Source organism: Paroedura picta, chromosome 7, assembly GCF_049243985.1.
Source record: "Paroedura picta isolate Pp20150507F chromosome 7, Ppicta_v3.0, whole genome shotgun sequence".
NCBI classification, from domain to species: Eukaryota; Metazoa; Chordata; class Lepidosauria; order Squamata; family Gekkonidae; genus Paroedura; species Paroedura picta.
The window spans coordinates 101,083,891-101,109,373 of NC_135375.1; the positions used below are offsets into that span (position 1 = coordinate 101,083,891).

Consider the following 25,483-nt stretch of genomic DNA (forward strand, 5'->3'; position numbering starts at 1 on the left):
CATAAAGGCCTGAGATCCTATTGGTGCACGGGTCCAGATCCTGATTGTTAATGGCTTCCTGGGATAACCTATTAAAGGCAGGGCAGTCAAATATTTATAACTACCTGGGGCAGGTATCATTCTTTAGCTTAATGCAGGTTTTTCAAACAGGATTTCATGCAAACCTGGGGTTTCTCGACAGCCCTGGAAGGGTTTCCCAAATGGGTGGGAGTTCATTTTTATATTGTTTTTAAAAATGTTTTAAATTTAAATTTTAAATATAATTTATCAGTGATATGACCATATCTTCTGCACCATCGCGCTACTTCTGGGGTTTCTCAAAGTCTGAAGAATATTTCAGGGGTTTCTCAACAGTAAAAGAGTTGAGAAGGGCTGATCTCATGGCTTAATGGCCCCCCGGAGATGAGAAAATAGAACATCCTTGGCACACAATTGCTCTGTCCAAGACTGCACTTGAAAGTGAAACACAACAGGGTTTTGGCTTCTTTTATCTTGTAAACCCAGGCGATGGATGAGCCAGAAGGTGTGGAGCACCCAGGGAAATATCAAAGGACCCTGCACAGAGCCCTTCCTGCTGCCTGTCAAAGGGCCTTTCATTCAGTACTTACGAATCTTGAGATGTCAAGCAAAAACTTCTCTTCCTTGCCTCTGGTACCCAGTGACCAGAAATTGTTGGAGCCTGCCTCCTGCCTCTCTGCCATCTGTTCAGGTCAGAAGTTCCTGAGCTGTGCAGCTGCCAGAGTTTCTTTGAAAGAACGATATTTTCTGCAATGTTTTCCCATTGCCAGCTCCCAGATAAGGGTGCAGGTTCTAGGAACAGCTGGCCTCTGATAAAAGGTGGTAAAAGCTAACCTTGATGTGTAATGTAAGAAAGCATACATAAAGCAAAGGAGGAAGGAGAGGGGGAAGAAGAAGGGGAGAAGAAGTTGTTTTCATGCCCTGCTTTTCTCTTCCTCATGGAGTCTCAAAGCACCTTATGTCTTCCCTGCTTCTCCTCACAACAGCCACCCTGGGAGGAAGGCTGGGCTGAGAGGGTCCTGAGAGAACCGTGACTGGCCCAAGGTCACCCAGCAGATTTCATGTGAAAGAGAAGTGCAGAATCAAACCCAGTTCTCCAGATGAGATTGCTGCATTTAACCATTACTCCACACTGGTTCTTTTCTCCTTTTGCTACAAAAATTAAAGACGGTGGGTCTTCGTGGACGAAAGGTCCAGAAATTATGTTGCCTTCTGTCGGGCCCTGGTCAAGACAAGCATTAATCTTGTCTCAGCCTGCACTTTCAGTGACTCCAATCAAGTACGGAGCCAAGAACATAGGAAATACTTGACTGGAGGACACTGATGTGGACCCAGAAAATACAAGCTGAGACAAGATTAATGCTGGCTGTGACCATGGCCTGCTTTGGAAAATATAGAGGCCTCCAATTATTTTATCTGGCCCAATGGTCCATTTATGTGACTAACAACCACACAGTGGGTCTCTCAAGGTTTCGTCTACGTAAAGAAGCCAATATATTACAAGACTTATTGTACACTAGGGGACAAGCCCATTGCATTCAGGAATACAACAGGCACTAGATTAGGTGTGTGTGTGTGGAAGAACTCTTTGAATGGTCTCTCCCTCCCCCCAGGACCTAGAAAGGCTGCAGGCTGGAGGCCCCTGGGAAGGGAACTCACGGGCAGGGGCAGCTCTCACGCAGCAGGGATCTGCAGCCTCTGAAACCCTCTTTAAGTATTTGAAAGGTTGTCACTTGGAGGAGGGCAGGATGCTGTTTCTGTTGGCTGCAGAGGAGAGGACACGCAGTAATGGGTTTAAACTACAACGATATAGGCTAGATATCAGGAAAAACATTTTCACAGTCAGAATAGTTCAGCAGTGGAATAGGCTGCCTAAGGAGGTAGTGAGCTCCCCCTCACTGGCAGTCTTCAAGCAAAGGTTGGATACACACTTTTCTTGGATGCTTTAGGATGCTTTGGGCTGATCCTGCGTTGAGCAGGGGGTTGGACTAGATGGCCTGTATGGCCCCTTCCAACTCTATGATTCTATGTGAAGGGGAGGGCCGTGGCACAGCAGTAGAGCATCTGCTTGGTCTTCAGAATGCCCCGGGTTCAGTCCCTGGTATCTCTAGTGAAAGGCATTAGGTAGAAGGTGATGGGAGACCATGGATTCTAAACCCTGGGGTTTCTTGACAGCTCTGGAAGTCTTTCCCAAATGGGTGTGATTTACTTAATTTGTTATATATTTTAAAAATGTATTATACATTTATCAGGCGATGTGACCATATATAGTCCTGTTGACCCCCCACCCCCAAATGGCCAGTGATGGATCTGGAGGGGGCAAGAAGAAGGAGAAGAAGAAGAGGAGGAGGAAGAAGAAGAAGAAGAAGAAGAAGAAGAGTTGGTCCTTATATGCCGCTTTTCTTTACCCGAAGGAGGCTCAAGGTGGCTTTCAATCGCCTTCCATTTCCTCTCCCCACAACAGACACCCTGTGAGGGAGATGAGGCTGAGAGAGCCCTGAGATTACTGCTTGGTTAGAACAGCTTTCTCAGGGTGGTGTCAAGCCCAAAGTCACCCAGCTGGCTGCATGTAGGGGAGTGTGGAATCGAACCCAGCTCAGCAGATTAGAAGTCCGCACTCCTAACCACTACACCAAACTGGGGAGGGGCCTTGGGTGGGCATCCACAGCTCTGCTTCCCAACCGCATTCTCCCTGAACGTGCCACTTCTGGGATACCTCTAAGACCGTAGAATGTTTCAGGATTTTCTCAACAGTAAAAAAGCTGAGAAAGGCTGCCTTAGACATTTCCCTTGCTATTAACCTTTATTTTTTTTTTGGTCCCTAGCTGAGAAATATGTCAGCTTTGAAGCTGTTCATTATGCTTGCACAACAAGGATTTTAAAGGCAGGTAGACCTCAAAGTTGCAAGCTGGTCAGCAGATCCATCACTCGGTCTTCTGGTTCTAATCGGGACTGGAGCTGAGTCACCGCGCACCGTCATAACTCTCTCTTGGCAATGAAATCCTTTTTAAGCCTGGGTGTGCCGGGGCTTATCAGCACCTGTGGGCCTGGTTGCACCTAATGACGGATGGATTGAGGCCTGTATGCCTTGCTGATTGATGCATGGGTTCAAAGTGTTTCTCTTTCGGCTCCTTTATCTCTTTATCTCCTCTGAAGAGACTCTTTGCAGGATGCATTTATTGTCTTGCCTACAAAGGCCACAGGAGATGGCTTGGCCTTCGGGGCACGCCGGGACTTCTTTGTGTTATTTTGCTATAAATACTGAACCATGATCCTGTTTAGTATTGTTGAAATCCAGTTCAGGCTGGGTTTCAACAGAAACTGCCACACAGGCCGAGCATTCACCCAGTGAAGAGTCGCCAGGTCTCAGTAGCTCTTGCGACAGCAGCAGAACATCCGCAAACATCTTTTCTGCGGCAAATTCCTGCCATCCTTGCAGCTTCCTCTACCCAGTTCTTCTGTCTCCGCAGTGTCTCCTTGCAACAGGAAGGAGTCCAATTGCATGCCTAGCTAGGGTTGCCAACCTCCAGACCCTAAAATGGCTGATGGAAATTGGGATTTTGTCACTGGGGATCTGTCAAGTCAGGCCAATCTAATACTGGCCTAGACCTTAAGGGGAGAGGGGAACCCGATCTTAATCCCCGGGTCTGCTACCTGGCCTCAGATAAACGCCTGGCGGAAGAGCTCCGTTTTGCAGGCCCTACAGAACTTGGAGAGCTCTGACATTCCACCAGGTAGGGGCCAGGACTGAAAAGCCCCTGGCTCTTGTCAAGGCCAGGCATGCTTCTCGGGGTCCTGGGATCATCAGCAGATTCCTACCCACATAGCGAAGAGCTCTGTGGGGGACATAAGGAGGTAAGCGGTCCCTCAAGTATGTAGGACCCAAGCCACATATAGCCTTGAAGGTTAAGACCAGAACCTTGAACCTGATCCGGAAACAAATTGGTAGCCAGTGCAGCTGCCACAGCAGAGGCTGAACACGGTCCCTCCAAGCTGATCTAGCATGCAGCTGCATTGAGGATTGTCAGCCAGCCAGGCAAGAGATGTTTGGAAGTGGTTTCCCATTTCCTCCAAGGAAGAGGCAGCCGGCAGACCTGACCCCAACCCATAGCCAGTGGCAGAAGAGCTGCAGGAGGAGGTGGTCTTTGAGGGGCCAGATATAGATTCTCAGCCAGGAGCCAGCACACTATTCCCTCAGCCTCCCAGCCCTGGATAATCAACAGGGAAGAAGAAGAGTTGGTTTTATATGCCACTTTTCTCTACCAGAAGGAATCTCAATGCAGCTTACAATCCCCTTCCCTTTCCTCTCCCCACAAGAGACACCCTGTGAGGTGGGTGAGGCTGAGAGAGCCCTGATGTTACTGCTTTGTAAAAGCAGCATTATCAGGGTAGTGACTAGCCCAAGTTCACGCAGCTGGCTGCATGTGGAGGAGTCGGCAACAAACCCAGCTTGCCAGATTAGAAGCCGCTTCTCCTAAGCACTACACCAAACTAAAAGCCACTTGTCCATTTTATCTATCTATTTATTTTATTATATTTATATACCGCTCTCCCCTGAGGCTCAGGGCGGTTTACATAGAACTGGAGAAAAAACATGAATAACATGAATAACATGTTTACACACACCAGAGCCTTGAAAGACAGATGGTGCAGTCCTCACTTGGCAGCACAGCACTAGCCCAGCACCAGCAGTGAGGATGAGTGCTTGCAGGAGCAGGACTGAGGCAGACGGCATGTGCATGACACCATACAGGTATTTTAGCAGCATGATACTTAGAAACAGCAGAGAAAGAAGTGACTGAAAGCAACTTGTTTGTTAGCAACTGGTTTTCTTTGCTTTTGACCCTTTGTAACTTTGTTCTTGGATTTCCCCGTGGTACTTGGAGCTGTAAGTATTGCCTAGCTTGTGCCTGAACTACATTTTGATGCCTGACTCTGGAAATGTATTGCAAACTCAGATGTCTAGAAGTTGCCTCTTCCTGGCAGAGTTTGAATACGCAGGGACAGCTGAGCACCAGGGTGTTTAAAAGTTGTTTTTTTTTAATGTGCAAATTTTTAAAATAGTCTATTGCTCTAATCTACCAAGTGAAAGCTAGATCTGAAATGGGACCGTGACAAACCTTATTTTAACATGGCTTTAACTGTGGACATGAATTGGATTTTATATGTTGTTATGTGCCCTGAGCCGGTTTTCAGAGGGGGGGGGGGTCCTACAAATCAAAACAAATGAGAGGTAATTTTGAAAATCGTCAGGAAGTTCCTGTTCTAACAGTGCCAAATATACACCTCCTCCGATGCCCCCTGCAGGACACCCTTTATATTCTGCTCAATTATGCACACTGCAGATCTTGCATATTTTAACACTTCTGTGTGTCTATAAATGGGACACATGTGGCAAAGACCATTTGTCCCACCTTTTGCAAGATGGTCCTGTTCTCAAAAGGCACTTTATGGCTGGAACATGGAAAATTGCAGGGGGAAAGTTAAAACAGGCCGGAGCAAGTCTGGGGGTTACTGGGCTTCTTTCAGCCTACTAGCAGATCTCCTATGCGGCCGCAGTTCCCATGGAGTGGGTGTCCATGAGGGCTCCCAGCTTCCAGATTGGGGAGGCCCTTTTCACACATGCTCAATAGCACACTTTCAATCCCCTTCCAATCCACTTTGCAGCTGGATTTGACTGTGTGGAATGGCAAAATCTGCTTGTAAACAGTCCCTGTTGTGGACTGAAACGGCATCATTTAGCATTTGTAAAAGTGCCTGAGTTTCTCTTGGAATTACAGCTTAGATATTTTTTTCTGTGTAGGAACGCAAACCCCAGGAGTGTGAACGAAAGTCATATCTGCACAGAACAAACCTGTACGTTGCCCAATGCAAATGATATGGCAGTCACGCTTACTGGGCTGCCAAAACATGTGGCAGGCAGGCTCCTGAAATGCAATCGAACATCTGTGGTGATCTAAGGATGTTCTTCTTAAGCTGCCTTGGGGGAAGTCTTGTGGCAACCGCTAACACTTTTGGCTCCTCTGTTACGGTGCAGCGTAGAAGTCATGGGCTGGGTTCTCGGAAAATTGAGTAACCTTTGGAATTACAGGACCAAGGAGGGGAAGAAGAGCCCACTGGGTAGAATGGCCGGGTCCATTGGAGCACCGGGTGGGGAATGGTGGGGAATTTACAGGTAGCTGGGGAAGGAAAGAAGTCTGATGACGGTGTTGAGCACTGGGAAGGGACTGGATATGGTTAAGAGTGGCAGGCTCTAATCCGGAAAATTGGCTTTGATTCCCCGTTCCTCCACATGTAGCCAGCTGGGTGACCTCATTCTCTTAGAGCCGTTTTCACAGATTTGATTCAAATGGGTCGCTGTGTTGGTCTGAAGTAGCACAATGCAAACAGAGTCCAGTAGCACCTTTAAGACCAACAAAGATTTATTCAAGGCGTGAGCTTTCGAGTGCAAGCACTCTTCGTGAGACTAAGAACTGACCATCATAACAGTTCTCTCAGAGCTCTCTTAGCCTCATCTACCGCACAGGGTGTCTGTTGTGGCGAGAGGAAGGGAAAGATGTTTGTAAGCTGCTTTGGGACTCCTTCAGGTAGTGAAAAGCGGGGTATAAAACCAGCTCTTCTGAAAAAAATGCATCTTTTCTACATCTCCCAGACATGACATAGGGAAGTCAGTGACATTGTGAGTGACACTCTGGTATCTGGGCAAAACTCTATAGTAGAATTTGCTTCTTACCATAAAGTTTCCCCAAAAATCAGAGTGTCCCACCACACATCTCCAACATCACTGCTGGGTAACGTAGAATTGCTGTTTTTTTTTCAAGCTTCTTGCCTGCTTTTTGAGGGGGTTTTCTCTCCATTTCTTAAACCCCCAAAGCAGAAGGAAAGGCACCAACCCAGGGGATCTCTAGGCCCCAATGGCATCCTTGCCACCAGGTAGGTTGGTAAAGCATTAGCCATCCCTGACCAGAGGTCAGCAGAGGTCTGCTGCATGTCAGTGTCTCATTCAGCTGCTGCCTCATCTTTTTCCTTCTCACTGGGCACTGCGGAGCTGAAAGCGAGGGCCACGATCCTCCGTCCCATGACCTTGCCCTGATGGAAAACTGCCACATTTGCAATGCACAGGTCACATGGTTGTTATTATATAATGTGTATCATGAATGGCATAAGCAACATTGGTTTGCATGCAGATGAGGTACTGCTGCTGTCAGGTATTTTTCAAAGAGCTGAGCTCTCGTGCATCTCAAGTGATCTCAGGTGAGGCCACATTACAATGCCAGGACTCCACGGGACTCCCAAAGGTCTCCTCTGTGAACCGGTTTCTGGGTTTGGTCTCTTGGCACCGTGTCCCGTTCCTTCCGGAACAGGAAAAGTGGTCTTGACGTGGTCACCCTTCATGAATGTGTCCCTAGTTCTGCTTGCACACGGTTTTCCATCAGGTATGCATGGCCAATGAAACATTGCCCCAAAATAATTTCAATGCAAATCATCATGCAGGATAACATCAATAACGCTTCTTGTAGCATTTTATCCATGGGCGGAGGAGGCACGTTCTGTAACACAGAGGAGGTCAAGGAGCCGGCGATTGGCACACCCAGTTCCCTACAAGAGTATAACAAGGACGGTCTAATAATTAAAGCAAACAGAGAGAAACAGACCTATCCACTGGCAATATGATAAATAAAGAAAAACGTGTTAATACAGACTGGTATCCCCATACCTATGTGAGCCTGTGGCCAGTATTATACTATTAACATATAAGGACTTGTCACTGATGAAAGAACTGAAAACGGAGATTACCTGGATTCTGCTTTGACAGAAGTCCTAAAGAATAAAGAAACAAGTAAACCACCAAAATAGGACTTCTTTCTTTCTTTCTTTCTTTCTTTCTTTCTTTCTTTCTTTCTTTCTTTCTTTCTTTCTTTCTTTCTTTCTTTCTTTCTTTCTTTCTTTCTTTCTTTCTTTCTTTCTTTCTTTCTTTCTTTCTTTCCTTCTTCTTCTTCTTCTTCTTCTTCATCTTCTTCTTCTTCTTCTTCTTCTTCTTCTTCTTCTTCTTCTTAGATTTATATCCCGCCACTCCCTTGTGGGATATATTGGCATATTTATCATATTGCCAGTGGATAGGTCTGTTTCTCTCTGGTTACACCCAGTTCCCTAACCAAAACTCAACCATTTGTTGACTTTGCTCCAATTTTTTCTAAAGGCTTGTTTTTAAAAGTGGGAAAATATCTTTTTATGTATTTAAAAAAAAACACGAATTCTGTTTTCCATAAGTTTCCAAATTACGTCAATGTGAGAGCCCTGCTGGCCTCCTCTGCCAAGCCGTCCCATGAGGTGGGGGAGCACTACGGAGAAGGCACATGTCGATTATGCCCAACTAAAGGCTGACTCCTGCAGAAGACCCTGCTGCGATGAGCCAAGTTGTTATGGCAGGACATAGGTGGGGAGGTGGTCTTGCAGATATAAGGGGACAAGGCCTTGAAGGGCTTTATACGTGATGGCCAATTCCTTGAACTGAGGACGGGAATGGATAAGCGGCCAATGGATCAACTGACAAATGGGTGTAAGGTGCATGCTCCACCTAGCGCCCATAATAACCTAGCTGCAGCATTCCCCACCAGCCAGAGTCTCTGGGTGGATTTCTACATAGAGAGCATTACAGTGGTGTAGTCTCCGTGTTATCCTAGATCCAAGTGGTCAGATCAGCCAAGCCGCTCGATCTCTTTGCCCAAAAGGGAACTGGCAGGAGATGGAGGGGAGAAAGGTGGGTACTTTCTGCAGGGGTTGATCTTTACCATTTCATGACGGTGACACTTCCAGCCCGGCCTGGCATGGCACTGGGGAGGCTCTCTGAAACATGCCCCAGTGATGTCATTGTATGGCAACAAAGACTACCCCCCGCCCATTTTGCCAGCCAATCAGATGAGTGTAGCTGGGCATTGGCAACAATTTCCCGGAATCTGCTCGCCATTAGCAAGCCCATGGTAAACCTAGCAAGGAGAACCTAGAAGAGGGGCCATGGGTCTTAGGCGAGATGAAAGGGCTAGACCAGGTGGTGTTGGGGATAGCTGAGCACCCTACGGCTTCCAGAGGGTAGAAATGGGTGAGTGAAGGAAAAACAGCTTATGTGGAGTCCTGTTTGCAACCATTTCCTGGCGATAAAACGAGTTTCTGGCTGCCATGGAAACCACTCTTGATGTCCTGCTGCCCTCTAGTGGGGCCATGGACACATTCCATGTCAGTGGACCTCAGAGAGTGAAATTCACACTACAGAAAGTGTAGTGAACACCGCAGGGGTGGCCAAACTCTGGCTCACCAGATGCCCATGGACTACAATTCCCATGAGCCCCCTGCCAGGGGGCTCATGGGAATTGTAGTCCATGGACATCTGGAGAGCCACGGTTTGGCCACCCCTGCTCTAGAGCTTTTCCCTTATCACATCTTGCCCCCCCCCCCGTGCAGCTAAAGCCTTCGGGATCGAGGCCAAGCCAATGCCCAGTTACTTGAAGACTTGGCCAGCTAGAAAAGGAGCTGGTATTCGCTGACTGTATGCGCCAACAGAAATAACTGGGCTCAGGACAATGCGTGTTCTAAGTTTTATTAGAGGAGGACTGCAGGCCATCATCGATACTCACGGTCAAGCAGTTTGTGCACATTCCCCCATCATGAGTACCTCTGAATCGACACTTTCCTTGGATATTTTTGAGAAAGAGCGACACCACTTCATCCCCATTGCAAAGTCACCTTGCTTTTAAGGTTGGTCATGCTGCTTCCTGGAGGAATCCAAAACCCCTTCGAGTCTAGATTTCTTTGCTCCTCACAAGAAGAAGAGCTGGTTTCTTTTGTACCCTGCTTTTTACTATCCGAAGGTGTGTCAAAGCAACTTACAATCGCGTTCCCTTCCTCTCCCTGTGGATCCATTTGCCAAGATCCATTTGTCCTGGCTCTGATATGAGTCTGATGAAATAGTCCCGAATCTTTCCCGACTGGTATTAACAAGACACAGCTTGTATTACGAGAGCCAGTTTGGTGTCGTCGCATTAGGATCTGCGAGACTCGGGTTCAAATCTACACTCTGAGGCAGTGGTCCCCAACCACCGGTCCGGGGACCGGTACTGGTCCGTGGATCAGTTGGTAGCGGGCCGCGGCTCCTCCTTGTCCTCCTCCCTGGCTCCTGCCTCAGGGGCTGCTCTGCTACTCTGCCGCCGGCTCATCTTTGGTGCTCTCCAGCGGCCGCCATGGCTGGGGCTCCCCCTTGGCATGGCACTGCGCAGCTGCTGCTGGCAGCGCCCCCCAGCAGGTGGCGGGAAGTCAGAGGTGCCAGTGGGAAAGCAAGTGGAGCAGGGTGTCAGGTGGCGGCGACGTCCCTCAGCAAAAGACTACCCCCCTGGGCCTCAGTAAAATTGTCAAGCATTGACTGGTCCCTGGTGATAAAAAGGTCGGGGACCACTGCTCTGAGAGACATGCTCTCAGGGTAACCTACCCCACAGGACTGTGAGGATAGAAAGGGGGCAGGGAAACTGACAGAAAATGACACATAAATAACTATTAAGGTCACAGCAGTGAAATCGTTACTGCCATACATGCCTTGCCAAACAGGCTAAGATCTGCAGGGAATGCCCGATGCACATGGAAATGCTCGCATCAATTTGCACCTTGTTTCTTCCTAACGGGTGTGCCTGAGTTGCAATTTTAGATTCATTTTTCTAAAGGCAATGGAACTCCGGCTATAGACTGAAAGAATTTTAAGGGGTTGATGATCTGCATTTAAATTCACAGTTAGTTCAAGGCAGACATCAAAGGGAAGCGCATGAAATGTTCCCTTCTACACAGAAAGAGGGAAGGAAAGAAATCCCTATGGGCATAGCAACCGAAACATAATTAATCTGGTCTGAAAAAGCGAGGGCACCCACAAGGAAAAAAAGAGTGCGGAAGATGCTTCTGGGGTCAGAGGGTGAATTAAATCTTTAAAAAATATGATACGTTGATATTGGAATGTATCAAACATCGATATGCCATTCGGCACCTAGGAACGTGACTCATCCAAAACCGTCTTGGAGAAAAGATCCAAGCCTGGACCCACATTAAATATAAAGGTCACCTGTGTTCTGTCTTTAACCCAGTGATGGCTTTGCAGAACTGAAAAAACATGAAGGATGCACACTCCACATTTGCACACAACGTAAGAGGAATTAAGTGCAGCTTGCCTAGAGGATTCAAACCTCAGGAAACCAAGACCCGGATCCAAAACATAATTATTTTCAACGTGTTCCATGTCAACTTCCTCTTCTCTGCTGCCAAAGAGAAAATTCAAATATATAGCATGACTGCATTATTTTGCAAGCCGTGCACCCCCCCCCCCCGCCGTTTGTTGTGAGAAAACTCTGCCCTGTTGTAATATCACGTCCCCCATTTACATTTCTGCGATGTTTCCAGGGATAGACACCAGGGGGCTGATCTCAGTGGAAGGTGCGTATCATCCCTATAATGTTGACTGCCAAGGATAATTTGAAAAGATAAAGTGATAAAACGGGTTGACAATCAAGCTGTGCTCGGGGGATCGCAAGCAAACAACAGGCATCACCATGCTCCAACCATTGGAAAGCTGCCTTGGAAGTGAAAGAAACCCTCTTTATCTTTTTTTGCCACGTAGAGATATAGAAAAAACGAGAGAGGGAGCTGTCAGAGAGCATCTCAGCAACACTAACTTTAAAAAAATGCAGCACTGAGAGTAAATATAGGCATGGGCATGCTTCAAGTGAGTGTTTTCCTCTTGGCTATTTAGCTTGTTAATTTGGATTGGAGCTACGATGTCACTGTTGTGATTCTTTTTTGTATTGAAGAGCACATTTCTAGAAGAAGAAGAAGAAGAAGAAGAAGAAGAAGAAGAAGAAGAAGAAGAAGAAGAAGAAGAAGAAGAAGAAGAAGAAGAAGAGTTGGTTCATATATGCCACTTCTCTCTACCCAAAGGAGTCTCAAAGCGGCTTACATTCGTCTTCCCATTCCTCTCCACACAACAGACACCCTATGAGGTGGGTGAGGCTGAGAGAGTCCTGGTATTACTGCTTGGACAGAACAGCTTTATCAGTGCTGTGGGGAGCCCAAGGTCACCCAGCTGGCTACATGTGGGGGAGTGCAGAATCGAACCCGGCTTGCCAGATTAGAAATCCGTACTACTAACCACTACACTAAACTGGCTCTCCAGCTTCCCTGTGGCTGATGGAAAAAAACTCGAAACAGACATATTGACTGGGATGCCTGTCACCACGCAGATGCCAGACTCGGAGGGAATAGAAGGCTTCAGTTCGGGCTACGTGAAGCTTTAATGCAAGAGTTAGGCTCAAACAGCTGTGCTGCAGTGAAAATTCATGTCCTGAAAATTTTGGCACACTTATGCTCTTTGCACTGCTCCTCTTCAACTTATACTGATGCCCTAAATGGGACCAGGAATGATTGTCTATTGAGGGCATTTTTGATGTGCAAATATCATATGTGGCAGCCATAGGGGAAAATGCAGTGGAAATCCATTACAGAAGTAATCATCGACTGGCAAAATTTAAGGGACATGGAGACAGGAGATGTAAACATCCAGGAAGCTGGGCGCAAGGTACGCACTTCAGTAGTGAGCCATATTCTATATGGTATGGCCACAAGCAGCACGCATAACAATCCAACATTGCATTGTGATACCTCTGTCATTTTTCAGACTACGTCAAAACTTTAAAACCCAACAGCTTCATTTCGTTGAGATCTCTAATTGGACATACACATGATCTGTCATGAAAACGAAAAAATTTAAAAACACACACATCAAAAAACCATGGTGTTTTAATGGTTGATGTTTTCACATACATCTTATGCAACAATCCCATTCTCATGACTTTCCCCCCCTTATGTGTATCGCCCTTTATGCAATTGTATCATTGTGGAATTTTGTGGCACTTTGTATATCAGATCTCTGTGGTTTAATTATTAGATCAGGGGTAGTCAAACTGCGGCCCTCCAGATGTCCATGGACTACAATTCCCATGAGCCCCTGCCAGCATTTGCTGGCAGGGGCTCATGGGAATTGTAGTCCATGGACATCTGGAGGGCCGCAGTTTGACTACACCTGTATTAGATATTTGGATCACTGTTAATTACCACACCTATTTTTACTCTAAGCACTGCATCCTTAGTTAGTGTTACTGATGGATAGAGAAAAGGCAAGAAGGATGAGAGCCAATTACCCTTCAACTACCCTTCACTAAATGGCTTATGAGGCCATGGAGAAGACACACATGGGGCAGGGTGCTTCTGCCTCCCCTTTCCCAGTGGCATTGACACCCAACCTGTGATGTCACGGCCCTGTGCTGGGTTGTCCCTGCGAATCCGATGGCAACCAATCACCTGAGGCCTCGCCACTGTCTATCCCAAAAGTCACCCGGAAGAGAAGAAAGTCAACTGAAGCCATGGGGTGGGGAAAGAGCGTCGTTCCACTTAACATCCAAAAGATCTAGCAGTCGAGGAATGATGAAATGTACGCCAGTGCATGCAACCGGACCACATGAATTCCCGGGCAATCTCTTTCTGCTTGTGTCCATACGCAAGTGACATTGAGTTGCAGCTGTCTCATGGTAAACCCAGTGCTGGGCTTACAAGGCAAGTGAGAAGCAAAGACAGTTTGGTCATTGCCTCCTTCTGCAGACTCTCTGTCTCGGTCAAGGACCGTCCCTGCTACAATTCTGAGATCTGATGAAGTCAGGCTACACCCATGCTGCTTTCCCTCCCTCCCTCCCTTTCCGTTTAGGGCAATACAAAATCAGGAATGATATTAAAAGACACAAGTGGCTTGGGGCTTGAAGGAGAAGTGCCGTGGTCCACCGCCTCTGTCCAAAGCAGGCTGCTACCTGATCTGCACGCAGTTCTGGAAGGCTCTGGAGAAGAGTCACAACCGAAAGCATCTCCTCATGAGTTCAGCTGGAGCTGTGCTCCTGCTTCAAGGTCAGCAAGCTTGCTCCCGCTTCTGCAACAGAAGGCTTTTCGGTGTGTTGCTCACAGCAGTTGTGAAATCCAAAGAGTCACCGATCCTGGTCGGAACAGCTGCTACACGAACTGTTGGACGTACTACTCCAGCCTGAGCACTGAAGCCAAAAGGAAATCCCAGGGGTCTGGGGCTGATAGCTCAGACATGGTAGACTTCTTCCATCCCATAATTGGTATACCCTTGCCCTTGTCTCAGTGTGCTGCGGCGCAAAATGTCCCAGCCGCAACTGGAGCTCCTCCGGGATGAACTTGGGGTGTCAGAAGGAGTACCAAAGGGCCCCTGCTTCTTGGAGCCAAACAGTTCACCATTTTCGGTGGGTCGAGCCTTCTTGCTCTTCAAGTACATCTCAAAGCCGTCCCTTCGGTGGAGATCGTAGGCTTTCGCCTTCGGCTGCCGGAGTTCACAGAGACGTTCAACCCTGCGGGTGGAATGCATATAGAAGCGGTCAAGGACGATGTTACAACCCGGCCTTTCTCTTTTCCACCTCGAGGCAGAAATCATTTCTTGAATCGAGATGGCTGCTGGTCCCCTTATAACGTCTTACAAAATGAAGCCTAGCCCTATAAGAGAAACACTGGTCCAGGTCTGCAGCTGTGTACTGCATGCAATGGATAGGCGGCGAAGGGCGATTCTCAAACCCCTTGGCTTTGACTACTAAAAAGAACACTGAATTATAATGAAACCAAAAAGGTGACGTATGATATTCCTCCAAGATGTATTGGGGTCAGAAGCTTTCATGAATTAGAGTCCACTTCAGGAGACCTATGGTACTTCCTGCAGGCTTCAAAATGCTACAGTAATGGCCTTCCCCTTGGGAATTTATAATAATGAAAATACGGCAACTCAGCATGTGAGTTTCCCATTCCTCCAAAGCAGGCTTTCTCAACAGGGCATCATGACAGCCATGGAATTGATCAATCAATCCATCCATCCATCCATCCACCCATCCACCCACCCATCATTCCAATTAAATAAATTTGTTAAACATTTATCAGATGGTATGACTGTATGTGGTCATGTTAACCCACCCACCTCTCCCAAAATGTCCAGTGATGGGCCTAGCGGAGGTGGGAAGGGCCCCATGTGGGCGTGTCCACAGTTCTGCTCCCCAACCATATTCTGCATTATTGCACCACTTCTGGGGTTTCTTGAAGCCTGAAGAATATTTCAAGGGTTTCTCAACAGTAAGAAAATTGAGAAAGGCTGCTTCAAAGTAACTTGTAAAGGGGGGGACACTTTAAAGCAACTCAAATAGGTATTCAATAGCCAATGTCTCGTTCAAAACTACAGCGTTCGAACTGTTAACTAGCCCACTATTTACACGCGGTCCTTTCCTCTCCCGATTTATTTCCCTCCATTGCTCATGGAATTTTCTGAACTAGCAATGAGAATGATTGGTTGCTGGCTGTTTTGGAAAGCTGGAACAAAATATGTGGAAGCATTTTGAGAGATGACGCTTAATGATAAAAAAGTAACCCTTATGTTTTCCACCTGCCATGCGGAAAGGTATTAGCGTTCAATTGTTCTGGAAAGTGCTACAGGGATTGTTGCAGTCTGAAGCTTGGCTGAGTCCCAGGATAGCCTGTTGGCAAAGCTTTGTTGTGATTTTTAATTACACACAGAGGGGATGACTGCAACCGATGGGCATAAGGAGTAGATTAGGGAGCTCCATGCCAAGATAGGACACCTGGGAAGAATTCAACGGTGCACGTACGTGAATTTCTCTCAATCTGATCATTAACTTTCATCCAAAGATCCTATTACCTTCAGAGGGACATTTTTAGATTGTTCTGGAACCGAACAAGAAGGAAAGCAGGCTGCTACCCTAGACCTTGATACAATTTGCCTTTGCGTCAGTCAGCACAGCATGATGGACTGTAACTAAGGCTATACCTCATGCTACACCAAATTTCAGGGCAAAAGAAAAGGGGTGGGGATTTGCCCCCACTGTTCTACTTGCCTTTTTGTACCAGTTCATTTATTAGGCTTGTTGTTAGCTGCCCTGAGACTGCAAGGGAGGGGCGGGATGCAAATTAAATTAATAACAACAACAAATATATGTCTCTATCTCCACCCACCCACCCACCCACCCACCCACCCACCCATCCATCCATCCATCCATCCATCCATCCATCCATCCATCCATCCATCCATCCATCCATCCATCCATCCATCCATCTATCTATCGTCCCTGAATGCTAGTCACTGACATATATCCTTTTGGAGGGGAGATCTTCTGAGCATAGTATGCCTTGCCCACTGGTACTCTACTTCTTGGTGGGAGAAAGAAGAAAACCATCTCTGGTGGTGTGCTGTCACTTCCAGGGAAACCGGAAATGACATCAGTCCTCTCTAAGCACCACCAAAACCTCGATGGTTTTACCAAAGAGCCTCCAGTGTTTCCTAGAGAGGTATGACCACTTCCGTATTTCCCCCAAAGTGACATCATGCCATCGCTGACATTCCCCTGACTTCTCCTCACATGCACACCCCAGTCTCCCAAATGGTGCTGGGTCTGGCAGCCCTACTATCTGTAGGTGTTTGGTACTATTTCATTAAATACAATTTGTTTCTTCCTTCTACAAACAATGAGATCATGAGGCACTCCAGTGGTACTACTGAAAAGAAGGTACTACCGATTTCCACCTGTTCCTTGCATATAATCCTCTTATGACACAGAAGATCTGCAGTCACGGCTAAATTGATGTGTGCAAGACTTACCTGAGATACCATCGGTCTCCGAGTCCGTATTCTTTCCCACAGATCCCTGACCGAGGCCAAAGGCACCGTGGGAGTTTCCGTTCTAGCATGACTGTCGTGGCAACGATCTAGAACACATAATTTGGAAAAGATGGCTGTTTAAAGGCCATGGGGAAAAAAGGAAAATCATGGTGGCAGGATGTGACATTTCAGCCTGAAGGCGGAAAGAGAAACCCTAAACAAGCAAGCAAGCAAAAACTAAAATAAGGAAGATCAGCAACAGCAAAGAGAAAAAGGGGGAATCATGGATGATCTTAGGATGATTCTCTGAAGAGAGGCTGATTCTGTGAAGGCTTAAAGGGGTGGCAGGTTACAGTGGATGAGCGATAGGGTTGTGAGTGTCCTGCATAGTGCAGGGGGTTGGACTAGATGACCCAGGAGGTCCCTTCCAACTCTATGATTCTTGGATTCTATGATTCTAGGATGAAAAGACGTTCTGCTGGTCTATTCAGCAAGTGTTTTGTGGACAGATGATGATGAATATCCAACCTGAATGCCAGCAGAGGACAGTCTGGTAGAAACAAATAGTTTCTACTCAAACATAAACTGGCTTGAGTTGAGTGATGGGGACTGAATGAAGACATGAGGAGTCTGAATCGAATCTGACAAATGTGGAAGGGATGGAGGTTGAAGGGCTGTCAGCTACTGACTTTGGTTCCCGTCACAGCTCCCAGGGCCGTGCAGGGAGGAAAGTGGTAAGCACCCTTTAAACGTCATCCCCTTCCTTACTCTCCCTTTCACTTTGGGTTGAGCTGCAGGCTTCTTTTGAATCTCAGGCCACGGCCCCTCCCTGTTTCCCTGTTCCTACTTGGCAACCATGTAGAGATCAGGTGTAATCCAATTGGACAGAAGACGGCCGCTCATGAGATATTAATATTTATATATTTTCATTAATATGTTTAATTGTGTTACTTAATAATGCTCTGAGTCACCCCACGCCTACAAGGAGAGCTGCATAGAAATGCAATTAATAATGATATTAATGATGATGATAGTACATTAAGAAAAGCCTATACGTCATGCTACACTAAATTTCAGTGCAAAAAGAAAAGGGGGGATTTGGGGTGAGAGAAAGAAGAAAAAATCTCTGTTGCTATGCTGTCACTTTCAGGGAAACAGGAAGTGACATCAGTCCTCTCTAAGCACCACCAAAACCTCTATGGTTTTACCAAAGAGCTTCAAGTCCTTCCTAGAGAGACGTGACATCACTTCCATATTTCCATAAAGATTCTAAAAAGTGGCTCATGTTGAGCTCTGGGAAATTATAGGGAGTAAGGAAACCTGACTGAGGATTGAGCTGCAAATTTTCCTTGATCTGAACTCACCTGAGCTCTCCAAAGCTCATCCCGTTCATGGGCCACCCGCCAATGTGTGTCCCCCATCATGGCGATCAGCAGGTTGAGCATCAGGAGGGTGGCGATGACTGCGAAGGCGGAGTAGGTGATCCCGTACATGAAAGGCAGGTCCACTTCGTAGTTGGCCGGCCCATCGATGATGGTGAGGAAGAGCTCAAAAGTACTGAAGAGGGCCATGGGGTAGTTGTAGAAGTGGCCCAACATATCTGGATCTTCCGTTTGAAAGATGACGTAAAAGGCTGACAAGGGCGGAGGTAAGGGGGAGAGGGAAAAAGAGAAAGCAATTTCCTGCGTGAACATTGATCTGTGGACACCACTGGTGCTGTGAAGAAGGGAAATCGGCCCGCAAAATGCTCCCAGTTTGGGGTAGCATGGCAAGACCTCAGGGTTACATGTAACCTTCAGGTTTCTAGATGTGGGATGGGAAGTACTTAGAGAATTTGGGAGTTCAATAGGGTTCTAATGTCATAGAGCCCGCCCTCCAAAAAGGCCATTTTTTCCTAGGTAAGCTGATCTCTGCCACATAGAGATCAGCTGAAATCCCAGGAACAGCCTTTCTCAACTTTTTTGAGAAACCCCTGAAACATTCTCCAGGCTTTGAGAAACCCCAGAAGTGGTGCGATCAGGCAGAATATGGTTGGGAAGCAGAGCTGGGGACATGCCCACCTGGGGTTCCTCCCACTCCAGGCCCATCATCAGCCATTTTGGAGAGGTGGGGGTCAACATGACCATATATGGTCAAATCACCCAATAAATGTTCAACACATTAAAAAATATTTTAAAAATTAATTAACCCACGCCCATTCGGAAACCCATCCATCACAGCCTGGAGGTTAGCAGAGAACTGGAAGAAACTGACAGACGGGCTATGTTCTGCCGTAGACTAATGATGTCTTTAATCCAAATGTATATTATGTCAAAACGTGAACTGGTTAATAACGCATTTTCATTTTCACTATGAAGCAATATTGTATAAAACTGTGAGCCAGAAATGTCTGTGCCAATAATCAATGTTGCATGGAAAATCATTACGAGCCAGGCGTACTCTTTAATCATCCTGCATGCATGAACAAAGCCTTGCAGGTTAGTTTTCATTTTAGTACATTTTAGTTTTCAATGAAAACTATCTCAAAGAAAAACAATAAGATGACTGGTTTCCATAAACAATACTGGTTTGATTTGATTTGATTACTGGTTATCTTATTTTTTCCCCTTTAAGGTATTTTTCATTGAAAACTGAAAAGTATACCTTGTCATTAATGATTTTCCATGTGACATTTATTATTGACACAGAAATGTCTTGTTTGTAATTCTGCTTCATAGTTCTGCGGAAGAACATGAAAACGCATTATTAACAGGTCCAAGTTTTGACCTTCCTTCCTTCCTTCCTTCCTTCCCTTCCACCCTCCCTCCCTCCCTCCCTCCCTCCCTTCCTTCCTTGCTTCCTTCCTTCCTTCCTTCCTTCCTCCCTCCCTCCCTCCCTCCCTCCCTTCCCTTCTCTTCCACCCTCCCTCCCTCCCTCCCTTCCTTGCTTCCTCCCTCCCTTCGACTTCTAGACAGCTGCTCCTAGCCAGCTAGCTCCTGGCAGCTAACATCATTCATTAAAATACAATACAAAATTCCCATAAAACATTAAATACCCACCCCCTACTTATGTTTGGATTAAAGACCTGATTATCCGATAGCACAAGGTAGCCCCCGCCAGTCAGTTTCTTCCGATTCTCTGCTTGCCGTAATTGCTGACAGATTGCTTTCCTCATTGCTTCTACCACCTGGAGGCAGGCAACCCAGAACATTAAAAGCTTGTCATCATCATCATCATTGTCATGATGTGCCACTTACCAGAGGCAAAGCCAAGGATCACCACCGCCATGAGCCAGCAGAAGCGCATGAGGTCCCCAAAGATCATCTGCGGACAGAAAACATGACAGCTGTTTTCTTGTTCACCCTGAATCTGTCGCGGATCAAAGGTGCAGTGTAGAATGCTGGGTCGAACTGGCCATGCGCAAATCCATTAGAGGAGCACCAGTTCAGCACTGGGATCTCATCGAGATAAGCGGGCTTCTGATCTCAATTCAGCCATGTCTCTGTTGCCGTGGATAACTGTTCTGAACTGATGGCGGGCTTGCAATGGTTATCATTGGTTGCATGGAAAATTAGAAGAAGAGCTGGTATTTTATACCCCGCTTTTCACTAACTGAAGGAGTCTCAAAGCAGCTTACATTTGCCTTCCCTTTCCTCTCCCCACAACAGACACCCTGTGAGGGAGGTGAGGCTGAGAGAGCCCTGATATTACTGAAGAAGAAGGTGAGGCTGAGAGAATCCTTACAGATCTGCTCTGTGAGAAAACTGGGACTGGCCCAATGTCTGCCAGCAGGCCGCATGTGGAGGAGGAGTGGGGAATCAAACCCGGATCTCTAGCTTCAACGCCATCACTAGACCAGATTAAGGGGTCAAGTGGTCAAGCCAGTGGCACTTAATGGCCAACATTGCATTATGCTTTGATTCCGAAGGAGGAACATGATGCACAGGTTAAGCTAATGGCAGGCAGTAATATAACCACTCGGATCTCTAATGTCTAAACTCCATACAGTTGCAGGATTAAAGGGGGTGGGTCCCACATGTTTTGAACCTGAGCTTTGGGGAGAAGAGACTGAGGATAATGAAGACCCCTCTAACAGTCACTGACCTTTTGGATCATGATGGTGAAGGGCCCCAGCATCTGAAACCCTCGTGCGAAATACATGACATTGCACCAGCCCAGCACCAGAGCAAAGGACAGGGGGATCACCTCTCCCGCCGTGCTAGTGAGACGCATCACCATGGTGACCAGGATCATACAGGCGTATGTGATGCTGTAAAAGAGCAGCAAGGGTCACACATTGGACTCTTGTTCCCAGCCTCCCCCCAAATCACAAAATGTGTAGGCTAGGGTTGCTATGCTAATCCCAGCAGGAGGGTTGGATGCAGGGATGTGTTGGGGGAGGGGGGGATGGCATTGCCAGTGTGAAATTGTCACTTCCAAGGGGAAATCACAGAGTTTCTGGTGATTCCTAGAGTCACCTGTCCTTGCTCCATGCAAACCCTCCCCCTAGGGGGGAGGTCTTGGGAGTTTTATTATAGGTAATTCAAACACCCACTCTTACAAGAAAAGCGACTTACATGATGACGTGGAAAGGACCTCCGAGAATCGTTTGCCCAAAGTACTTTGTGGCTCCGACTCTGACAATATCTGGAATCTGAGAGAAAGCATCTGATCAATTGGGTGGCTTTTTATAGATGACCATTCTGTTCACTGTTATGGTCAAAACTCCAGGTGTGCAGTTGCCACTGGCAACCTAAACAATCTCTCATGGTTGGCTAGCACATCGCCGAAGCCCTCCAGAATCTTTTTTAAATGTTAGAACCCAGACCTGGAGTTGAGAGTGCCTTTGTATCAAACATCTGCAGGAGTGGCCTTCTCCCACCAAAAAAGAATCAGGCAGAGTCCAGGGGAGGCAGGAAAGAGCAGAACAACAAACAGTTCCATACATTCCCCTCCCTCTCCCTGGGACCCCCATTTTTGTGTACACTGAGAAGTGTTGGCTCCCAGTGCTGCAATGGTCTAGAATATGGTTGGAAAGGAACACTGCACACATCTACTTAGGGCCCTTCCACTTCCCACCTCCTCCAGACCCATTTTGGGACAGGGGGGGGGGGACAACATGCCTACATGGAGTCATATCACCCTATAAATGTCTAACACATTTTAATAGATGGATGGATGGATGGATGGATGGATGGATGGATGGATGGATGGATGGATGGATGGATGGATGGGTGGATGGATGGATGGGTGGGTGGGTGGGTGGGTGGGTGGATGGATGGATGGATGGATAGATGGATAGATAGATGGATAGATGGATAGATAGATAGATAGATAGATAGATAGATAGATAGATAGATAGATAGATAGATAGACTCCCAATCATTCAGGAAACCCTTCCAGGGCTGTCAAGAAACCAAAGGTTTCACAAAACCCTGGTTGAGAAAGTCTGAATTAACCACTATACCATGCTGGCTCTCTAGGACAACCTCTAAAATAATAAGTAACTCTGGATGGTTCTTTCCCCACTGTATCCTTTGTAAGTCCCAGTTCTGAAATGAGCAATATTTTCTAATCTGGAATCACTGATAATCTTACTGCCCTGACCTGGAGAGCTCAAGTTAGCTCAATGTTGTCAGATCTCAGAAGCTAAACAGGGTCAGCCCTGCTAGGATTTGGATGGGAGCTCTCAGAGGAATATCAGGGTAGCTTCACCCCTGCACATCTCTTGCCTTGAAAACACCAAGAGGTTGCCATCAATCAGTTGTGACTTGACGGCGTTTTTCACCCATCACCACCAACCCTCTCATTTCCGTACGTATCAATTTGAAAAACAGGTGTGTATCAACACTAGGTTCCTCTTACCTCCAGTATCAAGATGACTATGGCCCCAATCACAGTGATAAGTTCACCCACCAGTCTGAGGTCGTCCTCTGGAGTGGCATAGGATTCCTGAAAAGAAAACATGACCCCTGCTGTTAGAAATTCCACATAGCCAAGTGTGTGTTTCAACTAGCCTTGTTGCATTCATTGCTCAACTCAAAATACAGGACGTGTGACTGGTCTCGACCAGAGCTAGGGCGTTTTTGGTCTTGGCTCCAACCTGGTGGAATGAGTTGCCTGTTGAGATCCAGGCCCTGACGGAACTTTCAAAGTTCCGCACAGTATGCAAAACAGCACTCTTCCACCAGGCCTATGGTTGAGGCCAGGGCATCCTGAAGTTTTATGGGCCTCCCCCCATCTCCTACATCTTGGCTGTACCTATCTGACATCATCTCCAATTTGGGGTACCTGGCAGGGGGCACGAAGGTGGTGGGGATGGGGTTTTTAGATTGTATTTTATTGTAATTTCATTATTGTAACATTTTATAGAATGTTTTACTGTTGCAAACCACCCTGAGCCTCTATAGGGAGGGACAGTATAGAAATTTCATCATCATCATCATCATCATCTAGAAACAGCCAGTGTATGCTACAACCTGCTATGACCTTTAGAGGGTGAAATTGGATGAAGGGTTAAGAGACCTGTGGATGTTTCTCTGCAGCCCCAAAGCAGGTGAGATGAAGATTGGAGCTTCCCATACACACATATGCAGGACGCCTCCCTTTCCTGGCTTTATCAGATCCAATTTGGAGGCACATAGGATTGGGATTTAGCTTTGAAAAATGGTGGGAAGATACAATCTAAATCAGACATATTGTCAAAAGCGAGCTGATTTCTATGCCATGAGGTGGGTCTGTCAGAACGCGGCAGTTTTGGAGACCTGGGCTGAATCTGCACTCACTTTTTTACCCACTGTCAATCCTGCCGAATTCTGATCAATCTGAACCCGGATCTTCCGCTTTCCTTTCCCGACTTGAAACAGATGCTGAATCCTGCACTTAATTGTCCAGCTCCTCTCTCCTGCCTGCTTGATAGGGGAAGCTATGTGGGGGGGGCAAAGGGAGCAGTGGTTGTGTGAAGCTCCAGCCCTCATTGAAGGAGCACAAGGCTGGAGAGCGATGCATTTATTGCAATGAATGAACTGATGTGTGCTTGACCCTGACTTGGGTCAGCACTGTTGGGCAAAGCAGACCTCCTCTTAGGGTTGCCAGCTTCCAAGGGAGGCACAAAACCCACACCAAACCATGAGCTAGCGCCTGTTGTATTACAGCACACAACGGGCTTTACTACTAGTACATATTTTTTTTTCCTTTTCTTGCACTAATGAGAACTTACCTGCAGCAGTTTCTGAACTAATATCACGTTGTCTCTCTCGCTTGTCTTGTTATAGCTCCGGTGTTTCAGAGGCCGGTAGACAGAACACATTGTGAAGCAGATCATATACAAGATGTAGAACCCGGCTAAGATGCAGAAATACGGCCTTCCATACTTATTCCACTTCAGGTTTACCAACTCGCTCATGGGGGTCAAGTCCAGGATTCGCCGAGCCTAGACGACAGAGAGAGGTGATTAAACAAGCACGCCTTCCCAAGGAGACCCTCCCCCATGTGCAAGTGACCCTGAAGGATACGGAAAACAGTACAAAATGTGGAGCTTTGATCGGATTTAAAAATCAAAGTATCTCTCTAGCATTTTGATCCCACTTTTCATCCAAGGAGCTGAAGGCAGCAGTCATGCTTCTCCCTCATTTATCTTGTGTGGTGGGCTGGGTTAAGAGAGTATGGTTGGCACAAGATCATTCAGTGAACTTCATGGCAGAATGAACCTTATACCCAGGTCTTTGAGGTACTACTCTAATCTTACAACATTTACATGTTGTATCATGCAACTGAGTACAATTTTGATTCCAAACAAGGATTATTGTAAACGTTACACAGGCACAAAACCGGCGGAATTATTCAAGAAGGAGGCCTAGGCCCAGGTCAGAGCTCCACCCTTCTACTTCCTGTTTCCTGTCCTATACCTCCCAGCAAACTCCTATATCTAAGAACACCACACTAGCTCTCTGAACTGAAATAAAGGACTTATACAGAACTTTGAGAGTCAATAATTCTGGCACCTGATGGGTAACAACGGAAAGTGAGATGATCTTAATAACAGTATTGGTTTTACTGGTAATGTGTGCATTACCCATGAGTACTTCCAACATCAGCATGCCTGATGTTACTAGAAACTGTGATACCTATAAAGGAAATAATCATGCAATGCTGTATCCATATGGCCCGCATGTGATATATTTTCTTACTGACATTACACTCACAAGAAGCCAAATTAAATGAGAGAGGTTTTGTAATGGGCACCATGTCTCAAATATAATCCATTACATATAAAGCCTGCTCTCAATAAAAATTAGAGCCCTCATGATACAGGCATAAAGAGAATTGAATGAGCCAGTTTGGTGTAGTGGTTAGGAGTGCAGACTTCTAATTTGGTGAGCCGGGTTTGATTCCGTGCTACCCCACATGCAGCTAGCTGGGTGACCTTGGGCTCACCACAGCACTGATAAAGCTGATCTAACTGAGCAGTAATATCAGAGCTCTCTCAGCCTTACCTCCCTCACAGGGTTTCTGTTGTGGGGAGAGGAAAGGGAAGGCGAATGTAAGCCACTTTGAGACTCCTTCGGGTAAAGAAAAGCAGCATATAAGAACCAACTCTTCTTCTTCTTCAGTAATATTAGGGCTCTTTCAGCCTCACCTCCCTCACAGGGTTTCTGTTGTGGGGAGAGGAAAGGGAAGGCGAATGTAAGCCGTTTTGAGACTCCTTCAGGTAGAGAAAAGCGGCATATAAGAACCAACTCT

The 25,483-nt window shown here is 46.7% G+C and overlaps 1 protein-coding gene and 1 long non-coding RNA gene across 2 annotated transcripts in view; one reads left to right on the forward strand and one right to left on the reverse strand.

Annotated features, from left to right (window-relative positions):
- Positions 1-4,785: 4,785 nt before the first annotated feature.
- LOC143841431 (uncharacterized) lies at positions 4,786-24,719 on the forward strand. The gene is made up of 2 exons (XR_013232689.1): positions 4,786-4,906; positions 24,016-24,719. It is a non-coding gene; the product is annotated as an uncharacterized LOC143841431 (long non-coding RNA).
- LOC143841430 (transient receptor potential cation channel subfamily V member 6-like) overlaps positions 13,096-25,483 on the reverse strand; it is a 63,989-nt gene continuing 51,601 nt past the window's right edge. Inside the window, exons 8-15 of the mRNA XM_077345720.1 lie at positions 23,961-24,173; positions 22,607-22,693; positions 21,319-21,395; positions 20,846-21,011; positions 19,999-20,065; positions 18,127-18,395; positions 16,763-16,869; positions 13,096-14,459 (exon numbers count right to left, since the gene is read on the reverse strand). Coding sequence (XP_077201835.1) covers positions 14,180-14,459; positions 16,763-16,869; positions 18,127-18,395; positions 19,999-20,065; positions 20,846-21,011; positions 21,319-21,395; positions 22,607-22,693; positions 23,961-24,173 — 1,266 coding nt within the window. The 3' untranslated portion in view covers positions 13,096-14,179. The remainder of the gene's footprint in view (positions 14,460-16,762; positions 16,870-18,126; positions 18,396-19,998; positions 20,066-20,845; positions 21,012-21,318; positions 21,396-22,606; positions 22,694-23,960; positions 24,174-25,483) is intronic.